This window comes from Pelodiscus sinensis, chromosome 19 (genome assembly GCF_052426305.1).
Source record: "Pelodiscus sinensis isolate ZL-2025 chromosome 19, ASM5242630v1, whole genome shotgun sequence".
Lineage (NCBI taxonomy): Eukaryota > Metazoa > Chordata > Testudines > Trionychidae > Pelodiscus > Pelodiscus sinensis.
The window spans coordinates 3,788,163-3,810,722 of NC_143070.1; the positions used below are offsets into that span (position 1 = coordinate 3,788,163).

At 52.7% G+C, this 22,560-nt stretch overlaps 1 protein-coding gene across 1 annotated transcript; it reads left to right on the plus strand.

Moving 5' to 3' along the window:
- The first annotated feature begins 640 nt into the window (after nucleotides 1–640).
- On the plus strand, nucleotides 641–17,189 carry LOC102461104 (C-type lectin domain family 2 member B-like). Its single transcript, XM_025180587.3, has 6 exons — nucleotides 641–1,069; nucleotides 10,298–10,466; nucleotides 11,947–12,045; nucleotides 15,133–15,314; nucleotides 15,502–15,605; nucleotides 16,032–17,189. The coding sequence occupies exons 2-6, from the start codon at nucleotides 10,379–10,381 to the stop codon at nucleotides 16,150–16,152; spliced, it is 594 nt and encodes a 197-aa protein (XP_025036372.3). The 5' UTR covers nucleotides 641–1,069; nucleotides 10,298–10,378; the 3' UTR covers nucleotides 16,153–17,189.
- The last annotated feature ends 5,371 nt before the right edge of the window (nucleotides 17,190–22,560 follow it).

Below are 22,560 nucleotides of genomic sequence, written 5' to 3' on the forward strand. Positions count from 1 at the left end.
TTTCATTGTATTATTATCATTGGAACTGACTTAAATCGGGCCTGTGTGTGGTATAGTCTTGGGTTGATCTGTGTATTAGTGCTCATCAGTGTGAAAGAAACTATTTGCATATACTTGTGTTGGAGAAAAGTCAAGAGGCCGAAGACCTGATGAACCGAACTTTATTACACAGCGCTGTGGAGAAATGACAAGGGGATTGCTACTGGACAGAGCCAGGTGAACTCTTTTATACAGCGCAGTAAACAACCACTACTTGACATGCCCAAACTTGTTGCTGGGCAGGATACAGCAGCTATCATGTTTGGCTAAGAGCCAAACATGTTACAGTTTTTTCTTTTCCCACCTAAACATGCTTATCCTGCCCTCACTCAGTATTCCCCTTTGACCTGCCTCCACTTATGTTAGGAGCCTGCTTCCACACTTGCATATACATTTGTATGTATAGGCACCCACAGGTAAGCTGCAGCCCTCGGTATGTGCTGTAGACACATTCTTGGGATTTCTGTATTACCTTATAAATGGGCAAAAGCTTCAGAGGTGTAGCCAAAGCGGCGAGGAGCTTCAGAGGTGTAGCCAAGTTAGTCTGTAACAGGAAAAACTTAAAACCACCAGCCTAGTAGCACCTTAAAGATTAACAAAAACACGTAGGTGGGATCACAGGCTTATACTGGTGAATAGCTTCCGGAGGGGAAGCAAGGATTTTAGATCCCTCATTTGTTAATCACAGGTAGAATCTTTCAGTTTGGTTTTGTTTTGTCATTACACCGGCGGTTCTTTCTTTAACCCTTTTCCTCTTTCTTGACACTGTTAGACAAAGTTTCTAAGAAGTTTGCAATTGACTCATGCCAGCAGAAATATATGGGTGTGACAGAGAGTTTAAAGGGAGGCAGAGAGGCCAGCTGCATTCAGTGTGTCTCAGGCTGGAGGAGAGGAGCCCGGGCAGCGTGCGCAGCGCACGGGACTTGTCGTATATTTCGCGAATGCCTGGGAGCGAAGATACCCTGGGATCCGTGACTTGCAAGGGGGGGCTCCTACAGAACCTGCCCTGCTTCTTGCTCTGATTTGGGAGGTGAGAGAAGCGGGGTGCCTCCTGACAGAGGGGTCATTCATGGCGCATGTGGAATGCATCCTGATGGGGGGGAGGCATTTTGTGCGGCACTCCCCGATGAAGAGGGGTGCACGATGATGGGGGGGTGCTTTGTGGGTCATGCACCAATGCAGTGAGGGTGCAGCCGGATGGGGGGGCGCTTGAGGGGCACACACCAATGCAGGAGGGGAGTGCAGCCAGATGGAGGGAGCACGCCCCAATGCAGGAGGGAGGTGCAGCCTGATGGGGGTGCTTTGTGGGGGCACGCCCCAATGCAGGAACAGGGTGCAGCCTGGTGGGGGGGTTCTTTGTGGGGGCACGCCCCAATGCGGGAGGGGGTGCAGCCAGATGGAGGGGGGCCTTTGAGAGGCACGCCCCAATGCAGGAGGGGGTGCAGCCAGATAGAGGGGGGCCTTTGAGAGGCACGCCCCAATGCAGGAGGGGGTGCAGCCAGATGGGGGGGTTTTGAGGGGCACGGCCCAATGCAGGAGGGGGTGCAGCCAGATGGGGGGGGTGTTTGAGGGGCACGCCCCAATGCAGGAGGGGGTGCAGCCAGATGGAGGGGGGGTGCTTGAGGGGCACGCCCCAATGCAGGAGGGGGTGCAGCCAGATGGAGGGGGGGGTGCTTGAGGGGCACGCCCCAATGCAGGAGGGGGTGCAGCCAGATGGAGGGGGGGGTGCTTGAGGGGCACGCCCCAATGCAGGAGGGGGTGCAGCCAGATGGAGGGGGGGTACTTGAGGGGCACGCCCCAATGCAGGAGGGGGTGCAGCCAGATGGAGGGGGGGTGCTTGAGGGGCACGCCCCAATGCAGGAGGGGGTGCAGCCAGATGGAGGGGGGGGTGCTTGAGGGGCACGCCCCAATGCAGGAGGGGGTGCAGCCAGATGGAGGGGGGGTGCTTGAGGGGCACGGCCCAATGCAGGAGGGGGTGCAGCTAGATGGGGGGGTTGCTTTGTGGGGGCACGCCCCAATGCAGGAGGGGGTGCAGCCAGATGGAGGGGGGTACTTGAGGGGCACACCCCAATGCAGGAGGGAGTGCAGCCAGATGGGGGGGTACTTGAGGGGCACGGCCCAATGCAGGAGGGGGTGCAGCCAGATGGGGGGGTGCTTGAGAGGCACGCCCCAATGCAGGAGGGGGTGCAGCCAGATGGAGGGGGGTGCTTGAGGGGCACGGCCCAATGCAGGAGGGGTGCAGCCAGATGGAGGGGGGTGCTTGAGGGGCACGGCCCAATGCAGGAGGGGGTACAGCCAGATGGAGGGGGGTGCTTGAGGGGCACGCCCCAATGCAGGAGGGGGTGCAGCCAGATGGAGGGGGGGTGTTTGAGGGGCACGCCCCAATGCAGGAGGGGGTGCAGCTAGATGGAGGGGGGGCGTTTGAGGGGCACGGCCCAATGCAGGAGGGGGTGCAGCTAGATGGAGGGGGGGTGTTTGAGGGGCACGGCCCAATGCAGGAGGGGGTGCAGCCAGATGGAGGGGGGGTGTTTGAGGGGCACGGCCCAATGCAGGAGGGGGTGCAGCCAGATGGAGGGGGGGTGTTTGAGGGGCACGCCCCAATGCAGGAGGGGGTGCAGCCAGATGGAGGGGGGGTGTTTGAGGGGCACGCCCCAATGCAGGAGGGGGTGCAGCTAGATGGAGGGGGGGTGTTTGAGGGGCACGCCCCAATGCAGGAGGGGGTGCAGCCAGATGGGGGGGTGTTTGAGGGGCACGCCCCAATGCAGGAGAGGGTGCAGCCAGATGGGGGGGTACTTGAGGGGCACGCCCCAATGCAGGAGAGGGTGCAGCCAGATGGGGGGGTACTTGAGGGGCACGCCCCAATGCAGGAGGGCGTGCAGCCAGATGGGGGGGTGTTAGAGGGCCACGCCCCAATGCAGGAGGGGGTGCAGCCAGATGGGGGGGTGCTTAAGGGGCACGCCCCAATGCAGGAGGGGGTGCAGCCAGATGGGGGGGTACTTGAGGGGCACGCCCCAATGCAGGAGGGCGTGCAGCCAGATGGGGGGGTGTTAGAGGGCCACGCCCCAATGCAGGAGGGGGTGCAGCCAGATGGGGGGGGTGTTTGAGGGGCACGCCCCAATGCAGGAGAGGGTGCAGCCAGATGGGGGGGTACTTGAGGGGCACGCCCCAATGCAGGAGGGGGTGCAGCTAGATGGGGGGGTACTTGAGGGGCACGCCCCAATGCAGGAGGGGGTGCAGCTAGATGGGGGGGTACTTGAGGGGCACGCCCCAATGCAGGAGGGGGTGCAGCTAGATGGGGGGGTACTTGAGGGGCACGCCCCAATGCAGGAGGGGGTGCAGCTAGATGGGGGGGTACTTGAGGGGCACGCCCCAATGCAGGAGGGGGTGCAGCTAGATGGGGGGGTACTTGAGGGGCACGCCCCAATGCAGGAGGGGGTGCAGCCAGATGGGGGGGTGCTTGAGGGGCACGCCCCAATGCAGGAGGGGGTGCAGCCAGATGGGGGGGTGCTTTGTGGGGGCACGCCCCATGCGGGGGGGGGGCATAGGCACGTGGGGAGGGGGCGGAGCAAGGGCGGGTTCTAGGTGCCCCCTCTCCTTGAGAGGGAGGGATTGGATGCGTCACGTTACGTCACTGGAGGATTCCCCCCTCGATCGCTCCCCCCCCCCCCCCACTAGGAAAGCGCGCGCGCGCGCCAAGATGGCGCTGGCTTAAATACATTTCCCGCGCAGAGCCGGCCTAGTGCGCATGCGCAGGAGAAAAAAAGCGGGACCCGGGGGCGAGGGCAGGCGAGCGGGCGTTGTTCTCTCTCCCCGTCTTCGAACCGACTTGGAGCGTTCCATTGGGGGAGGGGTAGTGCGGGAGCGTACCAAGTGTGTGCGTGGGGGAGGGGGTGACAGAATCAATGAGGGAGCCTCCCAAAGGGAGGGGCTTCCAAGGGGGGGGGCTGTTAAGGGGGCTGCTAAGGGGGGACACTTGGGGGGGCTGTTAAGGGGGCTGCCAAGGGGGGACACTTGGGGGGGGCTGTTAAGGGGGCTCCCAAGGGGGGACACTTGGGGGGGGCTGTTAAGGGGGCTGCCAAGGGGGGACACTTGGGGGGGCTGTTAAGGGGGCTCCCTAGGGGGGACACTTGGGGGGGCTGTTAAGGGGGCTCCCTAGGGGGGACACTTGGGGGGGCTGTTAAGGGGGGACACTTGGGGGGGCTGCCAAGGGGGACACTTGGGGGGGCTGTTAAGGGGGCTCCCAAGGGGGGACACTTGGGGGGGCTGCTAAGGGGGCTGCTAAGGGGGGACACTGGGGGGGGCTGTTAAGGGGGCTGCCAAGGGGGGACACTTGGGGGGGCTGTTAAGGGGGCTCCCAAGGGGGGACACTTGGGGGGCTGTTAAGGGGGCTCCCAAGGGGGGACACTTGGGGGGCCTGTTAAGGGGGCTCCCAAGGGGGGACACTTGGGGGGGCTGTTAAGGGGGCTCCCAAGGGGGGACACTTGGGGGGGCCTGTTAAGGGGGCTGCCAAGGGGGGACACTTGGGGGGGCTGCCAGGGGGGACACTTGGGGGGGTGTTAAGGGGGCTCCCTAGGGGGGACACTTGGGGGGGCTGTTAAGGGGGCTGCCAAGGGGGACACTTGGGGGGGCTGTTAAGGGGGCTCCCAAGGGGGGACACTTGGGGGGGCTGCTAAGGGGGCTGCCAAGGGGGGACACTTGGGGGGGCTGTTAAGGGGGCTGCCAAGGGGGACACTGGGGGGGGGCTGTTAAGGGGGCTGCCAAGGGGGGACACTGGGGGGGGCTGTTAAGGGGGCTCCCAAGGGGGGACACTTGGGGGGCTGTTAAGGGGGCTCCCAAGGGGGGACACTTGGGGGGGGCTGTTAAGGGGGCTGCCAAGGGGGGACACTTGGGGGGCTGTTAAGGGGGCTCCCAAGGGGGGACACTTGGGGGGGGCTGTTAAGGGGGCTGCCAAGGGGGGACACTTGGGGGGCTGTTAAGGGGGCTCCCAAGGGGGGACACTTGGGGGGGCTGTTAAGGGAGCTCCCAAGGGGGGACACTTGGGGGGGGCTGTTAAGGGGGCTGCCAAGGGGGGGACACTTGGGGGGCTGTTAAGGGGGCTCCCAAGGGGGGACACTTGGGGGGCTGCTAAGGGGGCTCCCAAGGGGGGACACTTGGGGGGGCTGTGGGGGGACACTTGGGGGGCTGTTAAGGGGGCTCCCAAGGGGGGACACTTGAGGGGGCTGTTAAGGGGGCTCCCAAGGAGGGACACTTGGGGGGGGCTGTTAAGGGGGCTGCCAAGGGGGGACACTTGGGGGGGCTGTTAAGGGGGCTGCCAAGGGGGGACACTTGGGGGAGGCTGTTAAGGGGGGACACTTGGGGGGCTGTTAAGGGGGCTCCCAAGGGGGGACACTTGTGGGGGCTGTTAAGGGGGCTCCCAAGGGGGGACACTTGGGGGGCTGTTAAGGGGGCTGCCAAGGGGGTGCTCCTAATGGGGGGTTGCTAATGGGGCAGGCTCCTAAAGGGGGGCTGCTAATGGGGGCTAGAGGGAACATCCCCAGTGGGGGGGCTGGTAAGGGGGGGGTCAATGGGAGCTCCCCAAGGGGAGGGCAGTAAATGGGAGGCCAATGGAAGACTCCTAAGGGGAGAAAATCAAAGGGTGGCTGCTAATGGGGCAGTCGGGGGAGGCAATAGGGCTCAGAGGAGCTCCCCCCCCCCAATGATGGCAGCTCTGTTAAAGGGTGCATTTTTCTGCGGACATAGCGTCCACCCCCAGTGTTGCACTGGCCTGGCTGCATTATCCAGGCAGGGATGTTTGGAGGTTTCCCCCTCCACACACACACACACACTTCTTGTGCAGGTAGCTAAGTCAGTATCACGTCCCAGGCCCCCATTACAAATGTTGGCCCCCTGAACTATGTCACTCAAGGCTGTACAAAATGTCATGCCCCAGGGCAATGTCCTTAAACCAACCTAAGCTTCTTAGGCAAACAAACAAAACAAACGCACACCCACTGAAAACATGCTACAGTGTGAAACGGGAGTTCATGTGCAATTTTGACACCGTAACAGTTGCCTCGTTGCAATAAATAATTCCCCCTTCCGGGACTCTCACCTTCTCATTGCTGTTAGAAGTGGACCATATCCACCCTGATTTAATTAGCCCTGATGTTACTCTCCTATCTCTGTATCCCTGCCTGCCTTTCCCTTCAAGTATCTGAGGAAGTGATGTTATTAACTGATGTTATTCTGAAATAACTTAGTCCACATCTATACTGCAGGCAGTTATTTTGACATAATGTCAAAATAATGTTAAGCTGTAGGATTGCTTACTCCAACGCCTGTAACCCTCATTTTAGGAAGAGTAAGGAAAGTCAAAGGCAGTGCTGTGTAGACAAGACTTAAGCTCTGCAATTGACATAGCTGAAGTTGTGTAGATTATTTTGGCTTTAGCCCTGCTGTATAGACATGCCCTAAGGTGACACAGGACTACTTATTGATTACAATAATTAATCCCTAATAGGATTGAGAGTGAATATTAAAAGAGTGGTCTAATATTGCATTTTATGTCCTAGGAGTGCAGTTGGAAATATCTTCCTGTCTTCAGCATTGTTTTTCCTTTTTTCCTTAGGGTGATCACTCTTTTCCTCCTTTAAATTTTGTTAATTTCTCAGAGCTGCTACAGAATAATGTAAAAATCCCTATATGGACAAGTAATTTAGTTTAAACTTGTCTTACAGTGTCTTACACACAAGGCTTTGTCCCTTTAAGCTGAACCATTTATTATTATTTGCAGAGCTGTGCAGTAGTTAGAAAAGTGTTTTCATTCCAAAATGGGATGTAAATTTCACACTCTAAATTTTCCATCCATCAAAACATTTTGAACCAATAGAAATGTTTCAATTTCAGCTGTATTTCTTAATATAACTTAGATCAGAATCTGAGATTTTGAAACAAAAAATGATTTCAAAATCAAAAATTGAAATAAAACATGGCCTTGTCCAAAAGAATCATTTTGATTTTTTTCCTAATTTTTTTTCCTTGAAATTGACATGTTCCTGCAGCACAGTTTGATTTTTACTGAATCAATATGATCAGAAGGAAAATTCTCCCATTGAAAATTTTCCATCTGCTCTGATTACTTGTATAATAATAGCCTCATAAGCCTAAATCATAGACCAACCATCAAATAAACAAGTGCAGACCCTTTTGTGGGCTGCTGTTTCACTTTATAGCACAATGGTTTAAAGCGCAAATGAATAACTCGTTTGCAATTATTTTTTTAATATATTCTGCAATGCCATCTGTGGACAAGGCCTTCCTCTGCTGTAACAGTAGATAAATTGCACCAAAGCAGCAGGTTTCGGAGGGATTTGCAAATGTAGCTGGACTAGTGCAAATAAAATATCTCTAACATAGACAGGGCCTTATTCTGGAGGTGATAGCTGTGACGCTAGTTCTTGGTCTTAGCTTTAAATTGTGGTAAGTTGAAGGCTGTCGAGCAGAACAGCCTGAGAACAGCGAGAGGGAGATCGCTATGTGACATGCCAGATGTGACTTCCACAAGCTACTGTTAAAGTAGCATCCAGAGACAGGGCACAACAAGATCTGTCCAGGACTGGTTGGGGTTCGAACCCTCCTCCAGAACACAGGGCACTGGATGCAGAGTACACTTTTTCCCCACCCCCGTAGCCTCTGGTCCCTCCTTAGGCAGGGTATCTCCGTGGCACAGATGTTGTGCAAAGATTTGTGTGCTCTGAACCTTGCTCGCAGCTGCCCTGGCTCAGCAGAGAGTTGCTGAGTGAGATCAGGCCCTGAAGTTCCTCCGCACCTACAGGGCTGTTCAACTCAGAATCATAAACACTAGAACTGGAAGGGACCTCAAGAAGTCATCAAGTTCAGCCCCCTGCCCTCATGGCAGGACCCAGTACCGTCTAGACTATCTCTGATAGATGTCTATCTAATCTGCTCTTTAATATCTCCAGAGATGAAGATTCCACAACCTCCCTGGGCAATTTATTCCACTGTTTAACCACCCTGACAGGCAGGAAGTTTTTCCTACTGTGCAACCTAAACCTCCCTTGCTGCAGTTTAAGCCCATTGCTTCTTATATCAGAGGCCAAGGAGAACAATTTTTCTCCCTCCTCCTTGCAACACCCTTTTAGATACTTGAAAACTGCTATCATGTCTTCTGCTTTCCAAACTAAACAAGCCCAATTCTTTCAGTCTTCCTTCATAGCTCATGTTCTCTAGACCTTTCATCATTCTTGTTGCTCTTCTCTGGGCGTTCTCCAGTTTCTACATCTTTCTTGAAACGTAGTCCCCAAAACTGGATACAACATTGTCACAAGAGGGCGCTGTGATCTGGTTGATGAAACCGTATCATAATACGCATTCGGTTCAGCATTCACAGAACAAAAGAGTCTTCCACAGTATCTTAAACATCCCTCTAACAAGTTTCATTGCACACAATTCAGGAGCAGTTTTAAAAACACTATATGTGTATGTATATTTAATACTAAGCAATTAAAACAGCATTAAAAGACATTAAAAGGCATTACAAGCATTAAAAGGCATTACAAAGAATGTTTAAATGGAATAGTTAACAGTCTAAATCTAATCCTTAACCCAATTTAGCTGCCTAATTCTTAATCCAATTTAACACATTCACACACACACCCTCTAGAGCTGGCCAGACCCCAGGTAATGTTGGTTAATTTGGCTGAGATGGAAGTCTGATGTGCACGTCACCCCAATATGCCGAATTGTTGGACTCCAACTCGTGGGGAAAAATGGTGTGGTATATATCCCCTCGGCAGGGGCCAGTCCGGTGAGATGCCATTTACTGGCGGCACACAGTCCAGGTGGGGTGATGTCTGTTAGTGACAACCCCTTCTTCTTACTGGTGTGTCCACGAGTGATCCAGAAGACCGGGTGTCTTTTCACCACCCCGTTTTGCTATCCCTACCACGAGTAAGAAACAATGGTTTGTTTCGGTTACATTCTTCCCTTGTTACTTGTTTTTATCTGGAAATGCTGCCTCAGCCACATACACAGTTCTTCTCTTTCACCCAGTCCTTTTTCTTAAAGTTGTAAACAAGACCATAATCCTTCAGGACTCTTGCCTGGACCTCAGCATGGCCTCTCTTCAGCTGTTGAAGAGGAACTGTTGATTCAGGAAGGATGTGGATGCGTTGGAGAGGGTCCAGCGGAGGGCAACCAAAATGATTAGGGGGCTGGAGCCTATGACCTACGAGGAGAGGCTGACGGAGTTGGGTCTATTTCAATGGTCCCCAACGTGGTGCCCGCAGGCGCCATGGCGCCCGTCGGGGCATTTATGTGCGCCCACCGAAACATCTGGGCTGGCCCCGCTCCCTGTGCGTGGCACATGCGTGGTACCGGCCCTGGGCTCAGGGCGCATGGGCGGCCCACTCCCCCGGGCGCGTGGTGCATGCGTGGCCCCACTCCTGGAAGCACAGCACGTGAATGGCTCTGCCCCTGGACACCCGGCAGCCACGAAAGGTTGGGGACCACTGGTCTATTTAGTCTGCAGAAGAGAAGAGCGAGGGGGGATTTGAGAGCAGCCCTCAACTTCCTGAAGGGAGGTTCTAAAGAGGCTGGAGAGAGGCTGTTCTCAGTGGGGACAGATGGCAGAACAAGGAGCAATGGGCTCAAGTTGTGGTGGGAGAGGTCCAGGTTGGATATTAGGAAAAACTATTTCCCTAGCAGAGTGGTGAAGCACTGGAATGGGTTCCCTAGGGAAGTAGTGGAGTCTCCATCCCTAGAGGTGTTTAAGTCTTGGCTTGACAAAGCCCTGACTGGGTTGATTTAATGGGGATTGGTCCTGCCTTGGGCAGGGGGCTGAACTTGATGGCCTTCTCAGGTCTCTTCCAGCTCTATGGTTCTATGATTCACTCATGCTAACCATTCATGATTCATGACAATACGCCTAATCAGCACAGAGTGGAGTGGAAGAGTGACTTCTCCTGTCTGACTCACAGCGCTCCCGTGAATGCCTCCCAGAATCATGTTTGCTTTTTTTTGCAACTGCATCACACTCTTGCGGGAGTGGGAGACCAAGGCAGCAGTTGCTCTAGGACCCAGAATTCGAAAGAGCAGCAGCGGCACAGAGCCCGGAGCCTTTTACATCGCCGCTGGAGCACTTCACCGTGTGTTCCGGGCGGTTTTGAGGGCTGGAAGGTGGTTCTGAGGGCTGAGTTGCCCCAGCGGTCAGAGGTACTGTCAAAACAGTTTGCTTCAACTCTTAAATCTTGCTTTTCAGGTCTTCAGATCACTGACGTGTGTCTTCTAAACACAGCGTCGGCCTGACAGAGAGCTGACCAGAGCACAGTATTCATAGGCTATGGGTCTCGGTCAGAGAAGACCCTGGGATAATTCCACCGAGGAGCATCTTAATCGCAATGGAGATCAAGAACAGACAGGAAAACCAGGTAAACAGCTGGTCGGGTAAAGACTGGAGGGAGAGGCAAATTGAAGACCCATCTCTACCAAGAAAATAACTATGGTGAGACAGAAACCTGAAACATAAAAAATGGCTGACGTTGGAGAATCATAGCACCAGAGAGCTGGAAGAGAGCTCAGGAGGTCATCAAGTCCACCGGCCAATTCATTCCCCCCGCCACTCCCCCGACCGCCTCCCGGCCAGCTGGTTTTCCCCCACTTCTCCCCCCGATCTTCCTCAGCCAGCCCCGCCAGTCCTGCTTCCGGAGGCCAGTTCTCCCCTCCTCCTCCCGATCTCCCCCGGCCAGCCCCGCTGCCCCCACCAGCCCTGTTTCCAGTGGCCAGTTCTCCCCTCCTCCTCCCGATCTCCCCCAGCCAGCCCCGTTGCACCCAACCTCCCCCCCCCCCCCCAGCCCTGGAGATTTTTAAGAGCAGTTGCATAGACATCTATCAGGGATGATCGAGATGGTGCTTGGTCCTGCCGTGAGGGCAGGGGACTGGACTTTTCAAGGTCCCTTCCAGTTCTAGTGTTCTATGATTCTTTGAGCTGCCCATACAACACCGTGGCTAAAAGGGCTGATGAGATTCTAGGATGAATAAACTAGGGAATATCATGTAGGACACAAGACGTTATTCCGCCCCTCTATTTGGCAGTGGTGTTCCTGGTCTATTGTGGTGGTTCTGGTCTATTGTGTAATTCCTTCTAGTGCCATATAGGTGTAAATCAACGTTGCCCACATGACTGGCCTGTAATATGCAAAGGGAATATTGTCCGTCTTGTGGAAATGTCTCTGCTCTTTAGGGACACTAAATATCAAATGTGTTCTGCTTCTTCTCCTAAGGGAGTCATTTTTCCAACATCTCTCTCCCCCCATGGCTCGTCTCAAAGCATTCTGACAAAGTAGTGCCACTAGGTTTGTGGGCTCAGTGTCCAAGGCCACGTCTTCACTGAATGGAAGATCAACACTGTCATGATCGATCTTCTGGAGTTTGATTTAGTGGGTCTAGTCAAGACCTGCTAAATCAAACTCAGAGTATGCCCCTGTCAGTGGCTGGAACTCCTGCTTCTGCAAGGAGTAAGGAAAACTGATGGAAGCATTTGTTCCCATTGGCTTTCTACTGTGGGGATGGTGGGGAAACTCAAAACAAGGTATGTTGACTCCAGCTACTTAATTAATGTAGTTGGAGTTGTGTATCTTGATTCAACCTTCCCTTTTAGTGTAGACCTGGCTTGAGAGAATCTGGCCAGCTGGTAGTAGGGCATAAGGCAGAGACCACAAAACACATTTTCCTCCCGTTATAGTTGGCAGCTTGTCACTCCTGGGACACTCGGGGTCACAGCTCCAAGAGACCCTGGGCCGGAACAATGAGCTGTTTAACTAGAGGCCCTCTCTGGCAGCTGAAATGCTGGCATTTGTCCTGCTGGTTCCTGACATCCGCCTCCTCCAGGGGACACTTTCTCTCTTTCAGGTGGTTGGCGCTGGGCGGAGCCCTGGAAATACTGTTCGCGTAAATTCCTCTTTATCCTCCTGGTTGTTGCTGCTGTCATCATCACTGTGGTTTTATTTGGTGAGAATTCAGTGCCCCTCTCTCCTTTCTGTTGTCCGTTCAGCCCAGGTGTCTCAATCACATGGTTTTCTCTCTTCTGGGCTATAGTGGAGTTATATAAGAGACTTGCGCCAGCTGTTGCCTTTCATGCCAGCTCTGTGCTATTCTCCATGGGCGCCAGTCCTCAGCAGTGTTCCCTGCATGTTGGGTGCTTGTGCAGCCACTCAGGAGAAATGCCAGTGCTGCCCGACTACCAGGTTGTGTGTGTGTAGTGGTGGTGCCCATTCACACCTGCCTCAGTGCACATACAATTATTCCACAAATGGACAGAAAAAAATCTGTGTGGACAGAAAAGATTAGAGGGAGTATAGGTGCTGAGATAGGAAGACTGCTAAGTGGGAAGTGGCATGAATTAAAACCGTGGGTCACTTGGGGTGTGTCAAGACTTCACCTCTCTGTCAACAGAGAGATGTAGATTAGGCACGTCAAACTTGCAAATGAAGTGGGGAATTTAAATATCCCACACTTCATTAGCATAAACATGGCCACCACTTTTTTTCAACATGGAGCTTTGTCGACAAAAAACGGCCATCTAGATGCAGATCTGTTGACAATAAACCCTTTTTCGACAGACCCTCTAAGACTCCAAAAATGAGGTTTACAGGATCTGTCGAAAAAGGGTTTATTGTCGACGGAGCCACGTCTAGACGGCCGTTTTTTGTCCACAAAACTCCGTGTTGAAAAAAACACGCTGGCCATGTTTATGCTAATGAAGCGTGGGATATTTAAATCCCTGCTTCATTAGCAATTTTGATGTGCCTAATCTATATCTCTCTAGCAACCGAGAGGTGTAGTCTAAACACACCCTTGACGGTCACCTGTTCTGTTCATTCCATCTTGGCCACCTGGCACTGGCCTCTGTCAGAAGACAGGTTACTGGGTTAGAGGGGCCATTGGTTCTCACTTAGCATGGCCGTTCTTATTATGTTCTTTCTTGGATCTATATTTAAAAAACAACAAATAGTCTAATAGCAATATAAAGACTAACAAAACATGTAGATGGGATCATGAGCTTTTGTGGGTCATCTGAAGAAGCTCATGATCCCATCTACGTGTTTGGTTAATCTTTAAAGTGCTACCAGACCATCTGTTGGTTTTTAAATGTTTCCTGTACAGACTAATTCGACTACCCATCTGAAGCTTTTTCTTGGATATAGTTAGTGCAATTTTGCAATGAGGCTCTGGGGCCATCTTGTGGCTGGACTTTATTTTTTCATCTGATATTTTTTCATGCTCATGATACCTTCTACATGTTTTGCTAGTCTGAGGGGCTGCAAGATTATTCGTTATTTTTCCTGTTCCGGACTAACTCAGCTACCCCTTTGAAGCTTTATTTTTGTAATAATACAGGAGACAGGCATGTAGTAAACAACATTGATTAATACAAAATAAATGCACATTAGAAAAAAAATCCCAATTATACATCCCAAATTATATATCTAAATTAGCTGTTGCCACTCAAGAAAGAGATCTTACATAAGAACATAAGAACGGCCGTACTGGGTCAGACCAAAGGTCCATCTAGACCAGTAGCCTGTCTGCCGACAGTGGCCAGCACCAGGTGCCCCAGAGAGGGTGGACCGAAGACAATGATCAAGCAATTTGTCTCCTGCCGTCCCTCTCCAGCCTCTGACAAACAGAGGCCAAGGTCACCATTTTATCCCCTGGCTAATCGCCTTTTATGGACCTAATCTCCATGAAATTATCTAGCTTCTCTTTAAACTCTATTATAATCCTAGCCTTCACAGCCTCCTCTGGGTTCCACAGATTGACTACATGCTGTCAACCTTGGAGTCCTATTGGCTTGTTCTCTGAAAATAGCTGTTCCATGTGTCAAAAAAATAGCACAGAAAATTAGGAGCCATTAGGAAAGAGAGTTTCTGTCTTATTATATCTCATATTGAAACTAAATAAATCTGTGGTATATTTCATGCAGTCTTGGTCATCTCAACTCAAAAAAGATGCTGTAGAATTGGAAAAGGGTGCAGACAACGAGGACAAAAAATATTTGGGGTATAGAGCAGCTTCCATACAAGGAAGAATAAAAAGACTGGTACTGCTCAATTTAGAAAAGAGATAGCTAAGGTGTGGATATGACAGAGATCTATAAAATGACAACTAGTGTGGAGAACGTAGATAGGGAAGTATAATTTACCCCATCACATAACACAAGAACTAAGGGTAATGTGATGCAATGAACTGGCAGCAGGTTTAAAACAAACAAAAGGAAGTACTTCTTCATGCGATGTAGCCAACCTGTGGAACTCCTTGCCAGAGGATGTTGTAATGTTATCAAGGCCAAAAATATAAGTGAGTTCAAAAGGAATTAGCTAAGTTCATGGAGGATAGGCTCATCCATGGCTATTAGCCATGATAATCAGGGATGAAAATTCATGCGATCCCTAACCATCCACCCGCCAGGAGCTGGGAATGAGTGACAGGGGATGGATCATGATGATTCCCTGTTTTATTCATTCCCGCCGGAGCACCTGGCCCTTGGCTGCTGTCAAAAGAGAGGATACTGGGCTAGCTGATTCAGTGAGGCTAATCCTTTGTTCTTAAGCCGCAACGTTCACTCAGATGCGTTTTTTTCCCACTTAAAAATAAGATCCTTTCCTTTAAAAAAATATATATAGAGAGAGATATGAGCACTGGGCAGGCCCACCAATGGGGAGAGGAAGGAGGCAACTCCCCGTAGGGCCCCATACTCTTTAAATTGCAAGAACGCCTCGTGGTATGCTTCAAATAGCTCTAAGGGCTGAGGTCTGGGGGTCTGGAATGGTACACTCCAGGCCACGCTAAAGGCTGGCTGCTGTTGGCCCCGCCCCTTCCCCTCAAGGTCCCGCCCATTTGGGAGCACACAGGCCCCCCCCCCCCCCCATAAAGAGGCGTGGTGTTATGGGCTCCCTTGGCCGAGGGCTGGTCTCTTGCAACCTGAATTTTCTCTGGTTCTATGAAAGTGTGGGGGTGAAATTCTTCCCTTTGCGTATAATTGATGAGTCTCTGTCCCCACTGTGTTTATAACTTTCTCCCCCCCCCCCCCCCAAGCACTGATACTTCACTTTGCTCCTGCGGCCTCCCCTGCTGGGCCTTGGTGCCAGGACGGCTGGATCGGGTACCAAGGGAGATGCTACTATTTCTCAGAGGCTGAAGCAACCTGGGACTCCAGCCAGAGCAACTGCTCCTCCTTCGGGGCCAACCTGGCTGTGATCAACACGGCCCAGGAGAAGGTGAGATGCCCCCAGACGACAGAACGGGCCAGGTGCAGACAGGTGAATGTGGGTCTCTTCCCAGGGGCGTGCACAGAGCCAGTCTCAGTGTCGTAGAGACAGTCCTGTACTATGTGGAAAGCTTCTGCAGCAGAGAGTAAGAGGGACCCATCCAGGAATAACGCCTTCCTTTTTCTTTCCTACAAAGGCTTTCCTGCTGCGCTATAAAGGCCTTTCCGAGCACTGGATCGGCCTGCGGAGGGAAGAGGGGCAGCCCTGGAAATGGGTGGATGGGACAGAGGTCAACAACCTGTGAGTCTGCTCTCTTTCTAAGGGTTGAGATCAGGGCCCCGTTGTGCCGGGCGCTGCACAGAGACAGCGAGAGACAGTCCCTGCCCCAGCTGAGCTCAGGGCCCCATTGTGCTGGGCGCTGCACAGACACAGAGAGACGGTTCCTGCCCCAGCTGAGATCAAGGCCTGCAAATATCTTGCCATTAGTCTAATTCCCATTCAGCCTGAAGATTTGCCCTCCTTAGAAAAATACCAGGGCTGCCAGCATGGGAGGGCATCATGAAATGAGCTGAATTTGATATTAAAATGAATAACAAAGGCATGCTGGGCCCAGATGCACAACCCACCTGTGGAACTCCTTGCTGGAGGATGTTGGGAAGGCAGCAGCTTGCTTTAATGCCATGCCATATGTCAGGCCGGGACTCACAATCTGTGCTTCTGTTGCAGGTTTGAAGTCCGAGCGGACGGCCACTGTGCCTATTTGAATGACGACGCCGTCGGCTCCTCGTGGTGCCACACACGACGCAACTGGATCTGCACCTACCCCGACGCGTACGCGAAGGGCTAGGAAACAGCCGGCGTGCTGCAGCCTAGTGCTTTGCAGCGATGGGAGGGTTGAAGGGGGACCAAGGTCAGGCTATGGTTGTTAAATTGGTATCTGCTTTTGCAGTGGTGCTAGCTGCATATGCAAGAGCAGGCCAGTCACGAGTACAATAATTTGCACTATTGTAATGTTACAGCGCCCCCTGCAGGACACTGATAACATCATTGTAGCTGTCCAGACTCCGGGCTGCTGTGTAAACAAAGACTATCTCTGAGAAGAGCAATACCGAGGCGACTCTCTGGTGCTATGTTGGGCGGTGATGGCTGGCTGGCCGTTTTAGCTTATTTCGGAAGAGGGTGCAAACGGGACTGCCGAGTCACATGGAACTGTTCCCTCCTATGAGGATATTTACAGCAGTCACAGGGAGGCGCCAATCAAGGTCATTGTCAGCCGACGGTCAGGGCAGTGTGTGTGTGTATGCTTCCGAGAAAAGGTTTAACGTCCGTGTCTTTACTGCTAGGACCGGGGTCCCGTCGCAGAGGGTGGCCAGCAGGCCAACAGACGCCCCGTTATATAGAAAGAGCTTATTACACCTTAGATTTTAGCTGCTAGAACACAGGGGTTCCTTCGCAGCGGGCAGCCTGGGAAAGGCTGGAAAGGTGCCCCAACGGATCTTGTCACCTGGGAGTGACACAGATCCAAACGCCCAAGCTCTCCCTATGTCTGTCCCTTTATGACCGGCTGAAGTTCTTTTAAATTGTGCTTGGTTCTGTTACAGCAACTGAAGGAGTCAGGTTAAAGCTTAAACAGTTACAGGTTTATTAAAAGACTTATAAAAGCATTTGGTTACAATGGCTATTGCTCTATTTCTTAAATGCTAACAAATACAGATTTTAAAAATGGTTACAAAGAAAATAAAGATAGAAAATAGAAATAATGGTACCAAGTGACAGCTTAATCTTTAAAGAGCTCTAAGTCTATGTATATATATACTTAAACAAAGGACCACATCCAGGTACAATTTTTACCCCTTTCTGTGCCTCTCGACTCCAGCGGGTCAAGCCAGGGCCGGTCCCTCAATTCCTAGGAAAGACGAATACGAGGTGGGCGTCCCCTTGGAACCTCGGGAGATCAAACACCTAACCCGACCAGCAGATAGATGGTAGATTGACACTCAAAGAGAATGCGCTGCTGGACCTATCTTTATACCCCTGGGGGCCCGTATTCTCTTTCTTATCTAAGATGCCGAATTGTACTGGTCCGTTTTGTGGCGCCAGTTCTTACAAGCAAGTTTCAAGTTAATTTACACTTGCAAGAGAGATAACTAAATTGTGAGCACTAGACATTTTTTTACTGGGCGAGAGATTCCTCCCCCCGCGGATGGATGTGTGTTCGTATCAATATGGGTTAAGTCAAGGGCACTCCTTGGCAGCCTCTTGGTCAGCAATTGGCATATCTCTGTTTACAGCCATTCACGGTCACACAGCCTGGGCCTTCTGCTCTGTGTGCCCTGTATGCTCCAGGCAAGCAAAAATGGATGTTACAAGGGGATTCCTGTCTGGCTACAGTCATAGGCCCCATTCCGCTGGCTTGAGTCTCTTGGACTTTCAGCAGAACTCCACGTATGGCTACATTACGTGACTCAGATACAGCACTGCAGCATAGACACCTCCTTCAGATTTTGCCGTCCGTGTACCAATGTGCCCTCTACATTTTTTTTCCAGACTCGTGGGGAATAAATTTTGTTCTTTGCACAGAGGCATGTGCAGATGTGCACCACCAGCAGAAACACAGGCAGCTCACTGTGAGCGCTAAACTAATCAACTGGGTGGTACTGGAATCTCTCCTGAGAGGCCGCCCAAGCGCTCAGCTTTCAGGGACCACTGTCGTGTATTTAATCCACCTCTCTGAGGGTGCGTCTAGACAGCACCCTTCTGTCGGAAGAAGCTACGCAATTCACGCTCCGCAAATTGCGCAACTTATTCCGAGTCTAAACCGAAAGAGCTTATTTTGAAATTTGGCTCTGTCTCCACAGGGCCACACTTCAAAATAAGGCACTAGTCTGACAAATCTCGTAACCCCGAGGGTGACAGGAATGCTGGAATAGCGTGCCTGCTATTTCGGGAAATAGCGGGTGCTTTTAAAGATGCTACATTGCTATTTCGGGATACTATGAGTCAGTGCTTTTTTTGTAAAAAAAAGAAAAAAAGAAAAAAGGTGCTGGTACAGCGGCTACGTCTACACTGGCATGATTTTCCGAAAATGCTTTTAACGGAAAAGTTTTCCATTAAAAGCATTTTCGGAAAAATCGCGTCTAGATTGGCAGGATGCTTTTCCGCAAAAGCACTTTTTCCGGAAAAGCATCCGTGGCCCATCTAGATGCGGTTTTCCGCAAAAAAAGCCCCGATCGCCATTTTCGCGATCGGGGCTTTTTTGCGGAAAACAGTCCTGTGCTGTCTACACTAGCCCTTTTGCGCAAAAGTCTTTCAGAAAAAGACTTTTGCCCGAACGGGAGCAGCATAGTATTTCTGGAAAAGCACTGATGATTTTACATGAGATCGTCAGTGCTTTTCTGGAAATTCAAGCGGCCAGTGTAGACAGCTGGCAAGTTTTTCCGCAAAAGCGGATGATTTTGCGGAAAAACTTGCCAGTCTAGACACAGCCCAGGGGAAAAGTTGTTGAGTTCTGTCTGGAGGTGCCGGTACTGTGTACTGGGCAGTACCATCATAAAAAAAGCCCTGCTTTCGGTATCCCAAAAAAGCAACACAGTCTAGATGTACCCTCAGAGAATTCTTCTCTCGATCTACATCTATCATCGATGGTGCCTTACTGCATGAGGTGTAGCATTTTTCCGAGCCCGAAGAGGTGCAGCTAGGTCGGTCTGATTTTTAGGTACAAACCAAATCTTACATCCCATCTGCAGTGCTGTCAACTAGCTGTTTCAGGAAACGGCGACTCAGGCCCTGTGTTTGCAATGGCACCCAGACCAAACTGTGAAGGCAACAGGCCCGGCTTAATTGCACCCTCTTGTCCCAGCCAGCCACCCGCAAGCTGCTATCTTGAGAGGGACTTGGGGAGACTTTTCCCTATTTCGCCCTGGCTCAGTCAATGCACTCGTGGACTTGTGACAAACCATAGCTGCTCCTGAACCCTTCAGTGGTTTTTGTTACCCCCTCCCCCAGCACTTTATGTAGATAAATAATCTTTATGCTGGTTCTTGGTTTTGGTTTCTTTTCCTGCCCGGCGTCCGCTTCCTTGCCTCCTCCCGTCGTGCAGGGCTGTGTCCCGCTGGAAGGAAGAGGGGGATTTTCCTAGCAGCTGGCCAAATCATTGGTGTGGGCAGGTTTGGGGGAATTTAAGTTGCCCAAAGGAGCTAGCCCCATGCAGCCTTTGCCTCCTCCCCTGGAGTGTGGGAGGCAGGGGGCGTGCCCCCAACTGCGATGGGTGAGGGGGTAAAGGGCTGGAAACTAACCAGGGTGGAGGAGCTGGGGACCACGGCCCCCCTGTACTCACGGGTAGCAGCGTAGGAAGGGAAGCAACATCTCTGCTCTCCCAGCCGAGTGCCTGCACTCACTGGCAGGGAACAGAGCGATGGAGTCAGGGGAGCAGACCGAACTGGGGGGTGCATTGCTCTGCTCTGCCTCCCCCCACCACTAATCCCCCCAGGATGCATTGCTCGGGGGGAGCAGACCAAACCGGGGGGTGCATTGCTCTGCTCTGCCTCCCCCCACCACTAATCCCCCCAGGATGCATTGCTCGGGGGGAGCAGACCAAACTGGGGGGTGCATTCCTCTGCTCTGCCTCCCCCCACCACTAATCCCCCCAGGATGCATTGCTCGGGGGGAGCAGACCAAACTGGGGGGTGCATTCCTCTGCTCTGCCTCCCCCCACCACTAATCCCCCCAGGATGCATTGCTCAGGGGGAGCAGACCGAACTGGGGGGTGCATTCCTCTGCTCTGCCTCCCCCCACCACTAATCCCCCCAGGATGCATTGCTCGGGGGGAGCAGACCGAACTGGGGGGTGCATTCCTCTGCTCTGCTTCCCCCCACCACTAATCCCCCCAGGATGCATTGCTCGGGAGAGCGGGGGGCAGAGCAGGGAGCAAAGGGAGGTTGCCCCCGCCCTTCCCCGCTCTGGGGGAGTCCCGTGTTTCCGTTCAACACTCGCTCCTGGACCTTAGCAATGGGCAATGAGCCGGCTCAACGTTTAAGTGGAGGCAGCTGCCTTAGACGACAGGCTGGGCAGAGGTAGGAGGAGAAATACGTTAAAGCTAGCGACCGAGGCAAAGAGGACTCCGTATTATGTGCTATTGACTGAAAACAAAATAGGCGGATTTAGCTTAGACCTGTCTGCCCACAGTGGCCAGTGTCAGGTGCCCCAGAGGGAGGGAACACAACAGGGAATCCTCATGTGATCCCTCCTCTGTCATCCATTTCCAGAGAAACAGAGGCTAGAGACACCATTACTACCCATCCTGGCTAATAGCCATCGATGGACCTAACCTCCATGAATCTACTAGATCTTTTTTGAAGCCTGTTAAAGTCCTGGCCTTCACCACATCCTCTGGCAAGGAGTTCCACAGGTTGACTGTGTGCTGGATGGTGGTTATGGAGGGCTGTCATGGATCCACACATGCAGTCAGACCCCTCCCATCCATTGGACAGTTCAGGATGGTTGTTCTGGGTTTTCGGAGGCCCCATACTTCTGGGGATGTGGGGTCTGGGCAGTGCAGGGAGCTGCTAGCCAGACCACCAGTCCCACTCTGCCCTGCCTCGCCGACTCCCAGTGTTATTCATGAGGAAAGGAGATGGGTGATCGGGGAAAGGGCGGAGCAGGGTCAGGAAGAGAGTGGAGGGTTGTTCGGGGTCCCACAGCCCTCCAAAGACAATTCTCCATTCAGTATTTTTGGAATAGTGCAGGGAGGACCCCTTCAGCCTGCCAGAGTCCCCGAGGGTCTCACTCCGTCCCAAGGTAAGCTCTTTGTCTTCTCCACTTCCTAGGATTGAACCTTGAAGTCACCCCCAGTTCGTGCTGGGAGCTTCCTCCCCCACAATCACCCAAGACGGGCACCCGAGGAAGACTCATTGTCTTCAGTCCACCCCCTCTGGGACACCTGGTGCTGGCCACTGTTGGCAGACAGGATACGGGGCTAGATGGACCTTTGGTCTGACCCAGTACGGCCGTTCTTATGTTCATATGACTTGTAGCCCTCAAGGGAACACCTGCCGTGACTCAGCCAGTGTGGCAAGAGCTGGAGGGTTTATTAGATGCCTGGGACACTGTGTTGAGTCAATGGTCAACCTAGAGAAAAGAAAGTTCCAGCATGGTCCATGCTCTGATTGGCTAGGAGTCCCAGCCACTGGCTCCGGCTCTGTCCCTCGTGACAGGGTCAGGCCAGAGAGGGCTAGGTTAGAGAGAGAGAAAGGCAGCAAGCACCTGGCTTATCAGGAGCTGATCTCACTCCAGGCTGACATGGAGCCTTTTAAAAAGAAGCGCTCCCTGCTGGGGGGGGGGGGGGAGTTGGAGGGAGAGGAGACCACAACAGATAAGGGGAGAACCAGAAAAACTGAAAAAGAAAAAAGAAAACCAGCATTGCCAGAGACAGCGAGAGGGGTGAGGAGCTCCAGTGAGGGATTCTGGGGCTCCCTTCCTCCCCTACTTCTTCCCCTCCCCCCCACAGCAACCTGAGAATCCAGCTGATAGCTGGAAAGAACTGGTTACCCAGCCCAAGCTGACCAGGGGGCGCCTGCCCCCCAAACCCTTTGTAGCCGAAGGACAAAAGCTCAAACCTGAGCAAGAGCAAGCAGGAGCAGTGCCACAGTACCAAGGCTGCCAGTCTGTGCACTGAGCGAGGATCTGGAGTCCAGCAGTGGGATTGACCCTCCCACACGTGGTGTCAGAAGTGGGATTGACCCCACCACACGTGGTGTCAGCAGTGGGATTGGCCCCGCCACACGTGGTGTCAGAAGTGGGATTGACCCCGCCACACGTGGTGTCAAAAGTGGGATTGACCCCACCACATGTGGTGTCAGCAGTGGGATTGACCCTGCCACACGTGGTGTTAGCAGTGGAATTGACCCTGCCACACATGGTGTCAGCAGTGGGATTGACCCCACCACATGTGGTGTCAGCAGTGGAATTGACCCTACCACACGTGGTGTTAGCAGTGGAATTGACCCTGCCACACATGGTGTCAGCAGTGGGATTGACCCTGCCACACGTGATGTCAGCAGTGGGATTGACCCCATCACACCCTCTTCATTCAGTTTCTCAGGCCAGTCCCCTCTGGCCCCAGCTCAGTCCTTTGTTGTGCAGCTGGTCAACCACAGCTGGCTTCCTGGGGTGGAATGGGCCGTCCGTGGTCGTATGTTGCTTGGTAGCAAATCTCTTGAAGGTTGGCTTTGCTGTTGTCTTCGTGGGCTTTCCAATG

Excerpts from the sequence above, each read along its gene's own strand:
- LOC102461104 (XM_025180587.3), top strand. The coding sequence starts at position 10,379 with ATGGGTCTCGGTCAGAGAAGACCCTGGGATAATTCCACCGAGGAGCAT. Across the intron at positions 10,467-11,946 it reads AGAACAGACAGGAAAACCAG|GTGGTTGGCGCTGGGCGGAG; the intron begins GTAAACAGCTGG and ends TCTCTCTTTCAG. Across the intron at positions 15,606-16,031 it reads GGGACAGAGGTCAACAACCT|GTTTGAAGTCCGAGCGGACG; the intron begins GTGAGTCTGCTC and ends CTTCTGTTGCAG.